At 32.0% G+C, this 20365-nt stretch overlaps 1 protein-coding gene across 1 annotated transcript; it reads right to left on the bottom strand.

Annotated features, from left to right (window-relative positions):
• Positions 1–9401: 9401 nt before the first annotated feature.
• On the bottom strand, positions 9402–12222 carry LOTGIDRAFT_120292 (hypothetical protein; the record flags this gene model as incomplete). The annotated part of the gene is made up of 3 exons (XM_009058236.1): positions 9402–9531; positions 10322–10543; positions 11444–12222. The coding sequence occupies 3 exons, from the start codon at positions 12220–12222 to the stop codon at positions 9402–9404; spliced, it is 1131 nt and encodes a 376-aa protein (XP_009056484.1).
• Between the last annotated feature and the right edge of the window lie 8143 nt (positions 12223–20365).

The raw sequence follows: 20365 nt of genomic DNA, 5'->3' as shown, positions 1-20365 counted from the left end.
GACAGGCTTTGGATGGCAAAGTTTCTTGATATCTCGAATTAAAATAGATCATGTTGTTAAAAATAGATAGCTGTATTGATAAAGTATATTTCGACAGACATTTTTAATCAATAATTCACTGACCAATCTCGTTACAGAAGTCATCAAATATATCACCGACATTTCATCATTACACAGTTTGATTCTAAATCAATCCGTCCGTGCATTTCTCATAGATAACTGCATCTCCCTCTCACACCTTGGTTTATCTACTTGGATATAATATTCAGATTTGTAGCTCCCAGTCTATTTCCAGTGGCGGAGGTTGACATCCGCGGGAAGGGGCAAATATCTGAGGTTGCCCGAATTTCTAACCTAGTTATGAGAATAATGCCCGAAAAATTGCAGAAGGGCCTTCGCCACTGTTTGTTTCACTCAGAATAAACAAAAGAACTGTAATTAAGGATGGGTGAATGGTGGTAAAGGTCAATCAGAGTAGTCATCCGTTCAACTTTTCGTTTTGAACTTGACGTTAGGTGTAGCGATTGACCATCGAACAACTTGACACTTGCAACAATGCAATGATTTGTAGCACGAATATATTCTGTACATATTAGCCCAAACCAGTTAAGAGGCCTATCTATTCTTTTCTATTTTCTCTAAGGCAATTGACATGATATTGACAAGCATGGAACTGTTAGTGATTCCATACTAATTAATCCCCAATAGTCATTATGATAATCTATCGTGATAGTTTCCACATATTAAGATGACTATTTTTACTCAAATAATACTCCCAGTAATAGTCGTCCATAATTATGGCTAGTAAGCTATATTAGCAACTGGAATACTGATGGAATAATATAATAATCAGAATGACTATATAGTCGTTGTTGATATATTAGATGACACAGTGTTATAATATATCACGCGTAGCATGTGATAGGATTGTATATGACAGTGGTATGATATTATGGGGTAAAATGCACATTAAAACCAATAGATCGGTGCATATTGCATATGGATAGCATTATGATGACACTATTGTAAATAATAATGACAATATAATGCTGCATCATTAATACTTAATATTACTAATGATATTAAATGATAATTGAATGGGTAATGAACTTTGATATGATAAGAGTAAGGGACACTCCAGGGACAATAGAATGATGAATAACGAACAATACAAAGATAATTTGTACAGGAATAATGAATGCAAAAAGGACATTTGAATGATGAATAATGAATTCACAAAAGACAATAGAGTGATAATTTATGAACTTTCGAAATAAAATGAAATGAATAGTTTTACGTCCTACTTTTCTGCACCGTGTGGGCTAATGAATGGGGTAACGCCATGCAGGGTGAAATGAGGGAAGTTTTCCCATGAAAGCGGCATTAGCCTGCTCTTTTTTGAGGGATCTGTAACGTGCACAACCTGTAGCTTCGGTTTATTGACGCTTTTTTTCATGTCCGCCCCTCTTACCTGCATCACTGACAGGGGGAGACCTAGCTGAAAAATTATCTCAACCTATGCCGGGATTGAATCCTAGACGTTCAGGTTAGCGAGTAAGCGTCTAACTCACTCAGGCACCATAGCTTCCTATGAACTTTCGAAGTACAATTGAATGATGAATAATGAACTCACAAAGGGCAGTAGAGTGATAACTGATGAATTTTCAAAGGAATGATCAACAATCAATATTCGAAGTACAATAGAGTGATAACTTGTGCACATACGAAGGACAATATAATGTTGAATAATGCACTCACGAAGGACCGGACAGTCAAACTGCAATATAACTGTTTATAATGGACATTCCAAAAACTATATGGTGATGAATGAATCAGTAAATGACAACAGAGTATTGAATAATGAACTTCAAATATTTAAGGAATTAGAAAATGGAAACAACAAACTAAATTGTGTACGTAACTTGGTGCACCATTGTTTTGATAAACATAACTACTACCAAGAAAATTTAAATACATTAAACAGAAAAAAATAGTAATGCGTTGGTCCAAGTGAATGATGTAGACATTGACCTACACACACTGATGTGTCAGAAAAATAAATTGATATTCTACGCCTTTGTACTACACCTGTTACAAGATCCTTTGTAGCATAGAAAATTATTTACGAAGTTAGTTTATACGATGTGTAACCAAAGTGACTGTGACTGATAAAATTAAACGCTGTTTTGGCTAAACTGTGTAAAAATGCTTATTTGTTTGATAGACAATACGAATTTGCCATTGCATCTATATTGCATGAAGTTCGTACAAGGAAGTATCATCCCCATTATAGCCACAAATTTCTACGAACATCAAAATTTAATTGTGTTTCTATTGGCTTACTTTTTAGTCGCTATGTCGACAGGTTGTTGAGAGTAAACTATTATCGCCATAATTGACTTTGCTTTTCAAATATATTCCAGTTAGACAAACGCTTGAGGGCTTTTGAAAATGTCACTTAAATTCAGTAGAAAGTTATGTGAGTTAAAATACATTGAGATCTAATATTTATTTTCTAAAATAGCGAACTTCTTTTCATCTACTTAAATAATTAGGAACTAGAAAGCAATCTTTTTCATTTTATGTTTAGTCAAAGTAAATATGTATTCTGTAATTACTTAAATCAAATGATTCTTGTTACGAATACACAATAAGTGTCATAGTGTTCATGTTACATTTGGACCTTCTTTGATACAATCATATTAAAAAGGTTCGACGTAAGGTTTATGGTATTGATTTTTCTTTGAAATGGCAAATATCGTGTTTCCATCCTACGGAAAGATGATATAACAGGATATCATCTTTCAATTCCATTTTTCTTTTTCTGTAAAATGATAAAACGCAATATCATGTTTCAGTCTGCCATAGTGTTTCTATAAACTGGTAAAACAGGATATCATCTTTCAATTCCACTTTTCTTTTTCTTTGAAATGATAAAACAAAATAGCATGTTTCAATCTGCCATAGTGTTTCTATAAAATGGTAAAACAGGATATCATCTTTCAATTCCACTTTTCTTTTTCTTTGAAATGATAAAACAAAATAGCATGTTTCAATCTGCCATAGTGTTTCTATAAAATGGTAAAACAGGATATCATCTTTCAATTCCACTTTTCTTTTTCTTTGAAATGATAAAACGCAATATCATGTTTCAATCTGCCATAGTGTTTCTATAAAATGGTAAAACAGGATATCATCTTTCAATTCCACTTTTCTTTTTCTTTGAAATGATAAAACGCAATATCATGTTTCAGTCTGCCAAAGTGTTTCTATAAAGTATTAAAACAGGATATCATCCTTCAATTCCACTTTTCTTTTTCTCTAAAATGATAAAACAAAATATCATGTTTCAATCTGCCATAGTGTTTCTATAAAATGGTAAAACAGGATATCATCTTTCAATTCCACTTTTCTTTTTCTCTAAAATGATAAAACAAAATATCATGTTTCAATCTGCCATAGTGTTTCTATAAAATGGTAAATGAGGACAACATTTTCCAATTCGATTTTTGTGTATCTCTAAGAATGGTAAAATAGGATATCGTGTTTCAATTTCCTTACTGTATTTCTCTAAGATAATAAAACAGAATATCAGGTTTCAATCCAAATTTTGCATGATACGGGATTGTATTGTGCCATAAAAATTATAATTATCGTATCCCAGATGAGTTCTTGACTATCACTTTGCTATGCTGATTTGCAGTCTATACCAGAACAACATGTCTAGCTTACAGAATTGTAATGATCTGGCTGTCATGTTAATTAGAAGCAATAAAATATTACCCACGATAGTATTCCTAATTATTACACCGTTCGCCTATAAAACTGGCATTTTTGCAAAGGCCTATAGCTTAACCATGAAATTTAGACATTGTAAGGCCTATTTGTGTTGACGAATGACGTTTTGCTATAGCATGTGTTGAATAAGACATCATCTAATTTCCATATGTAATGCTATAACATTAATTAAATCATTCTATAGCGGACATCAATTAAAATTTACAGGAAAAAGATACCATTGCATGTAAAACAGAAATGGTAGTGATAAGCTAGGATTGTGATGAGTTTAATGTGATTTGTTAATGTTTATTTGCAACATCTGGAGTATTTATATCAATTTTATTTAAGTTAGTTATTCACGAGTTTAAATACTTTTCTAATTTATCTTAAAAAAAACAGGCCGACATTTAGTCTGGTCACGATGTTCTAATCAAGATGCAATCCAAATATTTTAATCCCACTCCAATTACAGTTTATTTTCCTGCCTTTAATGTTTAAATCGTAATCACATTTGTCTTTACTTAAAGGGATTGTACAGAGGTTTTCTAAAAAAAAATATACATGTATCGGTGAAACTGATAGCATCAATTTGCACCATTCCAATTTCCAATCAGATGTCTGTGGTTCCTGCAATTCAACTAAAACTAAGTGTTAGATGGCGTCACTAATCGCGATGCATTAGGAACCTCAGACGTCTGATTGAAAATTGGAATGGTGTAAATTAATGCAACTCTTATAAACATACAAACTTTTGAAATCCTCTTTACAATCCCTTTAAGTTGCGATCACCCAAAATTCTTTTCCCATGTAAAAATTTATACCTTATCCAGAATCATCCACTAAATGAACTTCCATTGGATTTGTGAAGTCGGCTTTCAAAGTGAAACGATGAAACTTTTTTCTTCTTGGGGATTTACGTAGCCAGACTGATTTTAGAAATCAAAAAATCTATATTATTTTGTTCTAAGAGTTCATTTCTATACAATTATCGACTATTTTCATTTTTGACATTTGCGTGAGAATGAAATTGTCTCCAACGGACATTAGATATTGTTCTATTTCCAGATAATACTTTCACAGACAAATCGAAGCTCTCGACATCATCGGCTGGCCTCCTTACAGATATGTTTTTAATATTGAATACTAAATTCCCTGCGTTCATCAAGTCTGATTTCATTTATCTGTGGATAAATATCATGTTCATGATCTAACGCAAGACTGATTACACTAGATTATTATTATATACTATATATTTCGTTATTATGAATTTTAATCTTTTTCGAAAATTCATGTATCGCTTTCATGAACATCAGTGGTTATCTAACCTTACTATATTACCGATTATGTTCTGATGTTGTCAAGCCAACCAGTTACTGAATCCTTTAAACTATATTTAGTTTGAAGTTTATTTAGACAATATTTTCGATTGTTTACGTGTCCAGGTAACTTTATCAAACATGATAGCTTTAACTTTGGAAAAATGATGTAAGAAATATTGAAAATTGTAGCTTATTTCAATCAAAAATGACAATATATCCAGACTCAGGGTGTGCAATAGATTTGACCTTGTGACCATGAACTGAGTAAGCTGAAGCCAAAACAGTCCCTGCAAAATTTCCCTTATCGCTCAACGCATGGCGCTGCCTGTCTTCGTAAGACCAGTTACAAGAGACTTTTCTCTCATTACATTTAGCGAACTGTTTTAAATTTAAACTGCATGTAATATAAAGATTTTGATACTTTACAGTTAATAATCCTATTTTGTTAAATAAAATCAGAAAACCAGTCACAGTGAAGCTTTTATCTCTCACTTTTAATCATATCATGGCGTTATATAACTAATTTTCTTCTCTGTCGGGAAAAATAAAGCTTTTTATTTCGTTTTCATTGAGGAATTGCTGTGATTTTTATTTGAGATTGTAATAATGTGTACTTAAGTTGATCACTTGGATACAGATCGATATATTGATTATACAGTGTTCAAGGGATTATAATGTGTCGATTGATTAGGATATTGATTGATTAATGCTATTTTGATCTATTCACTCATAATTCCACCGGTTGGAGTTGTTTTGTGGAAATGCATAAAGTGGAACATTATTATAAAATGTATTTTCTAGTATGATCGATAGTAAGCATTGAAGAGGTTTATTAGTTTTTTATATATGTTAAAACGATTCCCGTTATACATAAATTGAATATACGTTTCGTTTTATACCATAAAGGCTGCCTCAAGTCACTTCCCCACGCAATCGAAACTTAAATTGTAACAGTTCGCCGTGATATTCATAAAATTAATGTACACATTTAACTTGTATTTTGATTTCGTTAAGATTTCGGTGACGATTTGGCAAGCAAAAAAGTTTCACTCTTAAAAACACTCAATACCATTTTACAAGTTCTTTGGATTTTCCAATGACTAATCGGACGGTAAATATATTTAACGTAATTATACGTATATTAAACATCTATCGTTCTGTATCAAGATCAAGCCGGAAAGAATTGCTGATAACTTGCTGGTAACATAGCTAATTGTTTTTTCAGACTATCAATGACATTGTTTCACTTCAGATAACGACTAACATCTATCATTTACTATATCACTAACCTTCTGTATCTCCCGAAGCTCATCGCGACTGGTAGATGTTGCCACCTTTTCAATTAGAGACAGGAAAATACTATTAGTTCAAGTGATAAAGTCTAAATACACGAGCGAGTGGAAGGAACTAGGGTGTATACGATTGTAGGAATAAGGAGATATTACAACATGTCATTTCAATTCAATAAAGAACAACTTTCCTTTTAACGTGAATTTACATTTTTTAATCAAAATAACGACTTCCCTTTCTTGGCATGTGACTAAAATAGAAAAGGGAATAATGAAAGCCGACGGGTATTTATGTTGCTGTCAATATTAATATGGTTATGTAAAGCTTGGTAATGTATAAATGGAATTATTAAAAAGAATTATGACAACACCATAAAGCTTAGTTGTCAATGCACAAACTATATAAATCATAGAAGTGTATGTTATGTTGGGTCATGGTTCTGCTTAACCCACATATTCGTCGTAGAATATTTGCTTACTGTTTGCTTACTAGTTATTAAAATACAGTATTTCGTTGGCTTATTGTGTTTTGCGGTGAACGTGTGGAGGCGTTATGAAATTTCAACTGAAAACTGAATTACGCTTGAAGAGAAAGTTGAATCTGATCGTGTATCGCGTCAAAGCCACAATAAAACAATGAATCTCAGTAGGAGTAACAACGCAAGTAAGTTTAAACGAATCTTAAGTCGATCATTCCGTCTAGCATTTAGCTTTCCATTAAAAACGTGTAATGATAGACCTAACACAGACTCATTTCACACATTATACTAGTCCTAGTCACCAACATAAACAGTTTATTCCAATCGGGGCTGTTGGTGAACAAAAACATTAGAGAGGAATCAAGTGGAATCAAGTGTAGTTAAGAGATCTTACTCCATCATATTATTTGATAAATGAGGCTGACAAAATAGACATATTGGATCAAACAGTGGTCAAATATTGACATAAGCTACCATCTAATTAAAGCAGTATTTACACTCAATCGTCGCTTTAAACACGATAATTTTTGGCTTAAGGTGTCAATCAAATATGATGGTGGAACGGTTCATTGTTACATCATCTAGCTTAACTATAATCAAAATAAAGCCCAGTGGATTTTCATTGACTTTCATCTCTTAACCACGTTAATACGATAATGTAAAGATACACTTCAATACAAAATACTGTAGAATATTTCCACACTCAAATCAAATTTAGTAGCATACTGATAACTAGAGCAATGGAAGGGAAAGCATGTCATGTAAAGCCAGCGATACAATTGGTTGACAATATGGCTGGCGTTTTTCTGTGCGATGTGATTTGTCTTGAGTCTTGGTGTCAGTTATTAGTTTAATGTCTACTTTTACCTTATACCTACATTGCATAATATGAAACGGACAAAAGAAAACCGAAACAACAGGACAAATGACAATATCCAACAGTTAAATAAACAGCACAAAAAGTATTGTTCAAACTAAAATTGTGCAGTCCGGATCGTTATTACTTGTTTTGATTTAATGCAACAATGAAGCATAAACGAATAAATGTAGCCTACTTCAAATATATTGTCCAAACCGTTTCTGAGAAGTTCTAGTCAGATTGTCGCAAATAAAAAGAATGGATAATCAGGAAGCAAGACAGTACATTCAAGGACACACATTTCTTGTACTCTATACATTCCCTTGTCACCGATATAAATCAACTTATTCTAAAAAAAATATCAACAAACTTGTCATGTGATTGTGCTTTTATTTGCCAATTCTCTATTGTATAATGTATAATGATGTATGGAGAACAGATCGTGTCATAGAAAAATGTATTATTGAATTCCCGCTGGGCTATTAATTTCATTTGCCTGTCACTTCTGTGTTTTCCATTAATTGATTTTGTGCTAATGTGCTAAGAGGGTTGCTATACTCATTGCCAGTATAAAGAATTACACGTTCTTTGACAAAAATAATGTTCTCTTTTTATCAAACGATCGTTAAGGACATATCAAGGAAGTCATCAAGTATAAGCTCTCACTTCCTTATGTGATATACTTCTTTGTAAATTTATTAAACAATTTTATTTGATTACATAGTGTTATGTATACCAATGGAACCACCATGGTTCGGTAAAAGGGTGCACAATTCTTTGACAAAGGTTTGCCGCCTGTAGAATTTGTCTTTTGATGGAATAAAAATATGCCCAAGGAAAACGATTCCGCTAACCAAAAAATCTCATCCGAAGCATGACAGTTTCGGGAGCAATAATTGTATATCAGTAGACTCCTCAAATAAGAAGTACCATCAGGTGTTTCCTGATATTGATAAGTTTGTAAAATTCAATATATTTTATTTCATTAAAAGTATGCCCGAAGACAAATAATCACAATATTTTCGAACTAGTAACAAGCACTTCATTTGAAACATTATCAGACTTCAATAATGTCTTTGTGAACTGTTGTTGTGTTTTCTGAAATGTCAGACGTTATTTTCTCTACAGTGTGAATGGAACAGACGATAGAAATTTACGAGTGACAATCATCCATGTTACAAAATGAGATTTAAATTGTTTCCTAGAATATTAAGGAAACTAAAAACAGAAACATTAAATAGATATATTTAATGATATATATTATTTAAAGTTGAGTTGACCCACTTTAAATACTCATCTTGAAAAACTCACTTTAGACATCAGCATGACTAATTACTGTTTCGTTATCTAACTTAGATCATCCAGAAAGTTACAGACACTTTCGCAGTATTTTGCTACTGTAACTATTAACAAATTGCACAAGTCATTTACCGTACAGAAATTAAATAAAAAAACTGTAATTGGATTCATTGAATTTATAAATGTTTGAAATATGGGACACGAGAGCATAAATTCTATTATTCACTGAATCTTTAAAGTACACTGCTCTCTACCTTTGCTTAAATCGCCAAAATACCACTAGGCTAACGCTTAACATTAATTTGGTTCATTTACTGAATAATCTTATGGGTCTTCTAATTCTGATATATAATGATCGTAATATTGTAAGATTCTGCTACAGAAAGATTGTAATGTAAGATTCTGCTACAAAAAGATTGTAATATTGTAATATAGTAAGATTCTGATACAGAAAGATTGTAATATTGTAAGATTCTGATACAGAAAGATTGTAATATTGTAAGATTCTGCTACAGAAAGATTGTAATATTGTAAGATTCTGCTACAGAAAGATTGTAATATTGTAATATTCTGATACAGAAAGATTGTAATATTGTAATATAGTAAGATTCTGCTACAGAAAGATTGTAATATTGTAAGATTCTGATACAGAAAGATTGTAATATTGTAAGATTCTGCTACAGAAAGATTGTAATATTGTAAGATTCTGCTACAGAAAGATTGTAATATTGTAAGATTCTGCTACAGAAAGATTGTAATATTGTAAGATTCTGATACAGAAAGATTGTAATATTGTAAGATTCTGATACAGAAAGATTGTAATATTGTAAGATTCTGATACAGAAAGATTGTAATATTGTAAGATTCTGCTACAGAAAGATTGTAATATTGTAAGATTCTGCTACAGAAAGATTGTAATATTGTAAGATTCTGATACAGAAAGATTGTAATATTGTAAGATTCTGCTACAGAAAGATTGTAATATTGTAAGATTCTGATACAGAAAGATTGTAATATTGTAAGATTCTGCTACAGAAAGATTGTAATATTGTAAGATTCTGCTACAGAAAGATTGTAATGTTGTAAGATTCTGATACAGAAAGATTGTAATATTGTAAGATTCTGCTACAGAAAGATTGTAATATTGTAAGATTCTGCTACAGAAAGATTGTAATATTGTAAGATTTTGCTACAGAAAGATTGTAATATTGTCATATTGTAAGATTCTGCTACAGAAAGATGGTAATATTGTAAAACTCTGACACCTAAAGATTGTAATTTGAAAGATTCTGTAACAGAAAGATTCTGATCTGATACAGAAAGATTGTAATATTGTAAGATTCTGCTACAAAAAGATTGTAATATTGTAATATAGTAAGATTCTGATACAGAAAGATTGTAATATTGTAAGATTCTGATACAGAAAGATTGTAATATTGTAAGATTCTGCTACAGAAAGATTGTAATATTGTCATATTGTAAGATTCTGCTACAGAAAGATTGTAATATTGTAAAACTCTGACACCTAAAGATTGTAATTTGAAAGATTCTGATACAGAAAGATTCTGATCTGATACAGAAAGATTGTAATTTAGAAAGATTCTGATACAGAAAGATTGTAATTTAGTAAGATTCTGATACAGAAAGATTGTAATATTGTAATATAATAAGATTCTGCTACAGAAAGATTGTAATATTGTAAGATTCTGATACAGAAAGATTGTAATATTGTAAGATCCTGATACAGAAAGATTGTAATATTGTAAGATTCTGATACAGAAAGATTGTAATGTAAGATTCTGCTACAGAAAGATTGTAATATTGTCATATTGTAAGATTCTGCTACAGAAAGATTGTAATATTGTAAAACTCTGACACCTAAAGATTGTAATTTGAAAGATTCTGATACAGAAAGATTCTGATCTGATACAGAAAGATTGTAATTTAGAAAGATTCTGATACAGAAAGATTGTAATTTAGTAAGATTCTGATACAGAAAGATTGTAATATTGTAATATAATAAGATTCTGCTACAGAAAGATTGTAATATTGTAAGATTCTGATACAGAAAGATTGTAATATTGTAAGATTCTGATACAGAAAGATTGTAATATTGTAAGATTCTGATACAGAAAGAATGTAATATTGTAATATAGTAAGATTCTGATACAGAAAGATTGTAATATTGTAATATAGTAAGATTCTGCTACAGAAAGATTGTAATATTGTAAGATTCTGCTACAGAAAGATTGTAATATTGTACGATTCTGCTACAGAAAGATTGTAATATTGTAAGATTCTGATACAGAAAGATTGTAATATTGTAAGATTCTGATACAGAAAGAATGTAATATTGTAATATAGTAAGATTCTGATACAGAAAGATTGTAATATTGTAATATAGTAAGATTCTGCTACAGAAAGATTGTAATATTGTACGATTCTGCTACAGAAAGATTGTAATATTGTAAGATTCTGCTGCAGAAAGATTGTAATATTGTCATATTGTAAGATTCCGCTACAGAAAGATTGTAATATTGTAAAACTCTAACACCTAAAGATTGTAATTTGAAAGATTCTGATACAGATAGATTCTGATCTGATACAGAAAGATTCTGATCTGATACAAAAATATTCTGATCTGATACAGAAAGATTCTGATCTGATACAGAAAGATTCTGTTCTTTTACAGAAAGATTGTAATTTAGTAAGATTCTGATACAGAAAGATTGTAATATTGTAAGATTCTGATACAAAAAGATTGTAATATTGAAGATTCTGATACAAAAAGATTGTAATATTGTAAGATTCTGATACAGAAAGATTGTAATATTGTAAGATTCTGATACAAAAAGATTGTAAGATTCTGATACAAAAAGATTGTAATATTGTAAGATTCTGAAACAGAAAGATTGTAATATTGTAAGATTCCGAAACAGAAAGATGGTAAGATTCTGATTGTAATATTGTAAGATTCTGATACAGACTGATTGTAAAATTGTAAGATTCTGAAACAGAAAGTATGTAATATTGTAAGATTCTGAAACAGAAAGTTTGTAAGATTCTGATACAGATAGAATGTAATTTTGTATACAGAAAGATTGTAATATCGTAAGATTTTGAAACAGAACGTTTGTAGTATTGTAGGATTCTGTTACAAAACGTTCGTTAACATTCAAGATTCTGATACACACCATTTGTTAACATTCTGGATTCTGATACAGAAACATAATATTTTGTGAACATTCAAGATTGTAAATGTTCAAGATTATACTGAACTTTTTTAAATGTTCAAGATGATACTGAACTTTTGTAAATGTTCCAGATGATACTGAACGTTTGTTAATGCTCAAGATGATACTGAACGATTGTAAATGTTCAAGATGATACTGAACGGTTGCTAGGTGAAAATGTACCTAATTTAGATAGCGATTAGAGTTCAAGGTCAAGAGCTTGAACTGCTTTAAATTGTTCAGTCATCTGTTTTCTGAGGTAACATGTAATTGTCTTTAAAAGATCTTAACTGTTACAGTAATTTCCATCGCATTATTTTCTAATTATCAAAGACTATTGGATTCTCCTATAAAACTGATATTAACACTGTCTAAATTCTATTTCTCATCAAGGTTTAAACCTGCGTGGAGAGATATTTTGTCGATAATAGTTTATTAATGATATAGAGCTTCCCTATAATCGATTGTAATTAAGGCTACATGTAATTAATTATCTTTGTTTCCTATAAGACATTATATGCCTCACCTCTTCCAAACAATTCCACTTTAATTAATTCTTTCGTGTGCAATTGACAAACGATGTATCAAGGTCTTCGTGCCATCCTATTTTGTCAATTCTATATTCTATTTCGTCTTCCTGTGAATGCGTGTGAAACTAAGTTTAAGTTCAGACCGGACTGATGCAAGATATAATGGAGGAATCAGTGAGAGCTTTACGTTCGAAAGCACAGTTCATCTTTTAGCCTATTCTATTTTCTACTGTATAATCCCGCACTGGACACAGTAAATCATATAACAGTACCTTTAACCTATTCTCTGTAGATTTCCGGTGCTGTGGATCTTGAACATGTTCAGTCTGTAATAAGGAAAGTCTTCGTTTATTCGAACGAACGACTACACTTCAATATTTCCAGTCATCAGCAGATCAGTTTCGGTAAGCATCAAAAGAAAGATCTATCATTATGTAGAACTTTAATCTCGAAATATGGTACAGAACATTGAGACGAAAAGCTCCATTTTTCTTTATGCACAAATGATTAAGGTGATATATGGTTAAGTTAATCTGTGACAAACAACATAGTAACCTGTCTTATAGATTTCTTACATCAAATATTTATAGATAACTGAATTCACTTTACATAGCTCAAAGATACAAGGCTGTTCTCAGTGCATCCTGACCGGGCCTTGTAAATAAATCTAAAGGAATAATAATTATATTAACTGGGATTATTAAGATTGCAAGGATAAAGAAAAGAATAAAGAACGTCATACACTGTGCAGGAAGATAAAAATGTCTTGGAAACGGTGATACAACTAATTTAAAAAAAAATTGTACATTAATTCTTCCGATTCAGGCAATAATGCATTGCAAGAATGATATATAATGTACTTTGGGTTGGGTTCCAATAGTGATCGACTTTTGTTATATGACTATTTGTTTCTCGCACATATTACAGTTATTATCAAATTAGATATTGTCAGTTATTAATTAAACAAAGGATGATAATTACTTTAACTGTATGTAATATCTAGGTTAATTAGATCACAGATTTTGATATTCTTTCAGCATAATTCATAGTGAGATATGAATAGCATTTGTCCATTTCATCTTTTTGTATGTTCCAAATAGATTTTTCTAACATTAGTTCTAGTAAGTGAAAATGGTTTTGAAATAGATCAACGTATTAATCATTATGTTACACATTAAAAAGCACAGTCGCAGATGACTTCATCTTGGATAACATATCCAAGAATGATATTCTTAATGGGGAATATTTGAACAAAAGGTGATACGATTGTATGTGTAATCGTACATATGTAGGAGATTGCCTTATAATTTATACAGCACATCTTCATACATGTATGATATTTTTGCCACAAACGAAAATTGGTAGCGAACATAAAAATGTAACACTTCATTTTATTATGAAAGAAGATTGACGTAAGAATTAAGTTTATATTCATTGGAGTTAACCTGCCTGTCTAGTGACGGCTATAAAGAAATGGTGCAAATGTTACTGTAGAGATAGAAGCATTGTGAGGTCGATAATAGAATCTATTGAACAAGGTAAACGCGTTTGAATCATTAGACGATACGTTAATTAGTATTGTATTGTCTATTCTTAGATTGCTTCATTAAAGGTGACTTCCAATTTACTCCAAGGTCTGAACTGTCTCCAGCAATCATTCTTTTTCTTTAACCAGAAACTACGGGTGACAGAATATGTCCAAGAACTTAGAACGCCAAAGATGACGTTAAATGCGCTAAACTTGTAAGAAACATGGGTAGACTAGTCTTCAATAAGGAAGTCCAGATGCATGGCTCCATAAAGATCAGGCAATACTGATAATGTTTAAGATGTATATACAATGATATTTGTTTGGAAACTCTTCACCCCAGTCGGAGAATCCACATCTTTGTGTTTTGAATATTTTCATGTTCCGTAAAACATGCCTGAGTATTCAACCCAGTTCCAAGTATCTATCAAAAGGTGTTTTCGATGATATCTTGTCTGAAAATAATCACGAAGACACAGGAACAATATTCTTATACATGACTTGATTTAACTGGCATATAATGGCAATAACTATGATAAAAGAGCCATTTAGAAGGTAATTTCCTTCAAATTAAGATTGTTTTGTGAATTCAATAGTGATATAATTGACATTAATCCAATTTCAGACAAAATTTCCGATTCCCATCGTTCAGTAAATTGGCAAGTTCCAATCTTAAAACTAACCAGGCCTAGGAAGATATATACCATTCTTTAATCTTGACTTCCATTGCATTACCGTACAATTAATATTGCATACTTCACAGACGTTGCTTGTTAAATTTATGATACTGCTCTGCGATGTCTGTCCATAAGGCATTTTTGGAGGGTCATTACCTTGCAATTATTTAACAATCACTTCATAAGTTTTAGTTAATTCAGGCACAGTGTCTTGGCATTGTAAAATCCTATAACAGAACGTTGAATTTTAACAAGAGGCAATGTTTGGCTGAATTTGTAACAGAGACAATATTTGGCTGGAATTGTGACAAGAGGCAATGTTTGGCTGGAATCGTCAAATGAGGCAATTTTTGACGTCTCAGAACACTTGTATTTGACAATACAATTGAAATCATTATGTTAATGACATTAATTAACGATATGTAACATTCATTAGACATTTCTCATTAAGAAGCTCATCTCTTTATCAATGATGGTTAATAATTAATGTAGAATTCCCAAATGTGGCAGTTTACATCATTCAAGAGCTCTTGTGAAATTGATGTATTGGCATTACAGGCGTTTTGGCCTTCTAGATCATACTGTTGAACTGATATCGCCAATTAGTACAGAAACCATTGGCCAAAATTATTAATGTTTCTTGGTTTGGATTGAGACAGCCAGACGTTTCTATGGATGACACATTTATCATAAGTGACCAAGCAGTATCATGCCAGTTACCGACCTTTCCTATATAGAAATTATAAATTAAAGAAAATTGAAAAAATAAAGCAATAGAGAAAAAAAAACAGTTGTATCTTTCAATCTTTTAATATTTGTCAAACCCACACTGAAGAGAGTAAATTTCAAAATACTATTAAATATGTGCAGGTCAACTCAAAACAGATCATTGCACATTGCTTGATCATAGACCAAGATCTGTACTTAAAAAGACATGCAGCAGGCTGTATTAGAGGACTATATTGTAATAATTTTAATGAACGAAACTGTTTTAGAAGATTCCCTGGAGTATAATTAAATAACCTTGACAAACGTTATCGTTGGAAACACTTAGCATACCACACGATTTGTATTAAGTCCTTAAATCTGTTTTTAAACAGTGGCGAGATATTCCATTGGGATTTATAACTTTTTACGCCTAATGAAATATAAATTAAGTTAGCCGTTGAAAGGCAACAAAGAAGAGACCGAGATAAAGATTCGATATTTTATCACTTTTTTTTTTATCTCTCTATGTTTTATTTTGAAATTGTGTTAAAAAAATAGATATCCTGACATTTAAATTAAGAAATTTAGACAGAAACTTGAAAAGCATCTTTATACGTGGACGTGTGATTTAAACTTTGGAACTTGGACAATGTCATTTAACTATAACAACTTGGGCAATGCCGTTTAACAATAACATCTTGGACGATGTCATTCAATCATAACAACCTGGACAATGCCAGTGATCAATAACAACTTGGACAATGCCATTTAACAATAACTATTTGGACAGTGCCATTTAACAATAACAACTTGGATAGTGCCATTCAACAATAACTAATTGGACAGTGCCATTTAACTATAGCAACTTGGGCAATGCCGTTTAACAATAACATCTTGGACGATGTCATTCAACCATAACAACCTGGACAATGCCAGTGATCAATAACAACTTGGACAATGCCATTTGACAATAACAACCTGGACAATGCCAGTGATCAATAACAACTTGGACAATGCCATTTGACAATAACAACTTGGATAGTGCCATTTAACAATAACTAATTGGACAGTGCCATTTAACCATAACGATTTGGATAGTGCCATTTAACAATAACTAATTGGACAGTGCCATTTAACCATAACGATTTAGACAATGCCATTTAACCATAACAGCTTGGACAATGTCATTTAACAATAACAACCTGTACAATGCCATTTAACCATAACAGCTTGGACAGTGCCATTTAACAATAACTTGGACAATGACATTTGACATAACTTGGACGGTGTCATTTAACCACAACACATTGGATTATGTCATTTAACAATAACAACTTGGACAATGCCAATGTCATTAATGCCAAGTATTTGTTCTTCTATTTCACTCGTGATTACGTATGTCTTAATCTAAAAACAACAAGATTTAACCATCATCTGGTTTTCGCTGCGAAGTAGTATTACACTAAGTGTTTCAGATGAACAGTATCAAAGGGATCATAGAAGCACGAAAGCCCCGTGATAGTTTCCAGTCCTAAGCACTTCTTTTAGTTAACACATCGGAATTGTAATAGACATACCGGAGACTCAGGTGGCATGCTACAAAAACGTCTATTCAGACAATCACAAAGTGTTTCTTTTAATTGATCTTTTTCTTTATAAGTGCGTTGTCGAGACGGTGTGAAGAAAATATGGTTCAAGGTCTCAACTTCCGGAGACAACCATATCAAGCGGTCTTGGTTCCATCAAAACCTAATTTGAAGTTCCATCTGTTCCAGTAGCTTAGACTACGCAACATTGACAAATACATGAAATCATCCAGGGCCAGAAAACTAAAAGTGTCCCTTCTCGCCTTTTTTTAGGTCCAAGGAATTTTATATTCAAATTTTGAGTATAGTCCTCAAAAGTTTCAGAGTTGCTACATCAATTGAGAACTTGGTAGATCTTGTTACTTCATAACTTATCTTGAGCTGGATTGAGCATTCACACCTTCTTTAAATCAAAAAAACAACGCGTCATCCATTTACAAATATATTCCATATTTAGCAGTTGCTTTTACAACGAGTAAGGACATTTTATGTAAACCATATTGTAACACGATCGAAAAAAGTTTTCTTTGAAGATTATTTTCAAGATTAAAAAGTTATCGTGTATCAATTATCTTCTTCACCCAATAATTACAATGAATTTTTGATGAATTTTCTATCTTGAATATATGGGATATTGATAAAGTTTTCTCTGACGACAAGCCAACAAAAACAAATTGTGGTTAACTTGCAATCTCCATTGAAGCTGAGTCTCTAGAGACATTACATGAAATAAGACGACGGACAAAGGTAATTGTCTCTTAGATTACTTTTTCACTCCTGTGTGATTCCCCATAGACTTATTTGATACTTAGATCATTAAACTACAACGTCATTAAATGTTATGAGAAGCATGGTCTAGAGTGAAGGACTTTTTAAAAGGCCAAAGTTTCTCTTGTCTCTTAAATTATATATCAAGTTCAGTGACACATTTGTTCAATACCAAGGTGGAAGCACACCTCTGCTCGTGATGGAAGCAAGTGGAATATTTCCAAAATTATACTTATAGAAAACTAATATGCACCAGTCAAGGAAAAACTTCCCGAGCACACGATAAAAGTAAGGCGTAAATTGATACTTGGCTGAAACATGACAATGCAAATTAAACGTTCAAAATGCCCTGATCTTCTGGATCGCAGTGAAGACAATGCACATCGCAGTCTGTTAAAGAAGCATATTTTACGAGGAGTTCACATCTTAGTATCGGCTTAAGCGTTGGTTCTTAACATGACGTCCTTTACTTGGTTACGTCGAGAAAATGGCGGCTGTGGGTTCAATTCTCAATTGGGTGTGATAGTCCGATGACATTAAATAAATCATCTTCACTCATAATTCCAGTCGACCCAGCTGTAAATGGGTACGGATAATCCGGAGAAAGATCAAAACCAAGAGGTTTGACTAAAGACCAGCCGGTAGAAAGGATCCTTAACAGTGAACCTAAGTTGTAATCCTTGTAAAATATATGCTAGTAGGTGTTTCTTTCTTTTCTTACCTTTCTGTTCCTGACAAATTTAGCCCGATAGACCTCGAGTCATTTTTATTATGGGGTTAAGATGCTTTTTAGTTGTGGATGCGAGTTACTGTGAACCTAAGTTGACATCGTGAGTAGCAGTGAACTTAACTTGACATCGTGAGTAACCGTGAACCCGACTTGACATATATTTAAGAGAAGTTGCCAAGCGAACATGATAATGTATAAATGTTGATGTGAAGAAATACCTTTATGACCTGTTATTGTTTTACACTTTGAAAGTTGTCCATCTGAATACATCTGTAAAGATTCTTCATGTTTTGCAGCTACTTCATTCATTATTAATACTCTCTTTGTAGAAGTCAGTGTTGTGTACTTCAAGCACAATATTGACCTTTTATAAACTAGATGTTTCTCTTTCTTCCCATATCAAATCTTATACGCTTAGATCTATAGGACAGTTAATATTTATTTCCAACACAAGCTGTCCCCATGAGGTTTATGTATCACGTGGCTGTAGCCTATGCAATGAACTCTACTAGTCAGTTCCAACACGAGACACATTTTAGTTCATTGCAAGCATCTCATCTCACACTACTATAGTACTGGATCTTTGTTTCAGCGTTTTGAACAAACTTCTGTTTATGAGAATGTAGCTTGTCAAGGTGCTGTACAGGTCGTTTGGTGCTGATGCTCCTGAAAGTGATACAACGCCTTAGAATAAACACAAAATTTAAGTGCTGAAGAATGGTATGAGTATATATTCATCAGTGAACTTTCCTGGTGTCATAAAGTTGCAACAAATTCGGATTATATAAGGATCCTGTTATGTTATTTATGACACGAGGTATATTTACTGATGAATATATGCTCTTATTGGCCAAGTTTAAAATTATTAAATTTTATGTTAATTCTAAGACGTAGTATTCCTTTAATGTATAAAGTATGCTACCCTCAGATAACTTCTTCCGTAAAATAAGTGATTAATGTAGAAAAAAGAGTTTGGAAGCAAAACAATATATCCAACTGCTAAGGTTCGATGGTGTATGACAGAATCGATAATTAAATCTATATATGAACTATTTGATATAGTCACTAATAAATAACTGACTATGTCATTAGAAAAATGATTTTTTACCATTACTGATGCCAAAAGCCTCAGCATAGAAAAATTATAAATATAAAGACTAAATCAAAGAGACATATAATTCTATTTTTCAACCTTTTGATGTGATTTTTTCTCGTCCTTCACAATTAGATCAGAGTTCCTGAAGCAAGCATCAATAGAATGCCAACCATCCACATCTCGTTACTATGACAACTAAGAATACACAATTTTTGTCGCCCATTGTTTGTGTTTGAAACAGGAGTTGTTATTTTCGTAATCAATAAAGAGTAAGGTTTATGGAATGTCATTTGATCATGTGGAATCTGACAATAGGTTGGAAGAAAGAACTTTGAGAAGACATCGTTATTAAAAGTTGTTAAAGTCAAATATTATTATGGTACGAGATTTTATTACTCTTAAAATATCATATATGAACATTTATCACCTAGTTGGCTGATTAAAAACGTTTCTGACGGCGAAATGAAATTTCACGCGAAACAAA

The sequence above is a fragment of the Lottia gigantea genome (assembly GCF_000327385.1).
Source record: "Lottia gigantea unplaced genomic scaffold LOTGIsca_33, whole genome shotgun sequence".
Classification (NCBI taxonomy): domain Eukaryota; kingdom Metazoa; phylum Mollusca; class Gastropoda; family Lottiidae; genus Lottia; species Lottia gigantea.
This window is presented reverse-complemented; position numbering and strand designations above follow the sequence as displayed.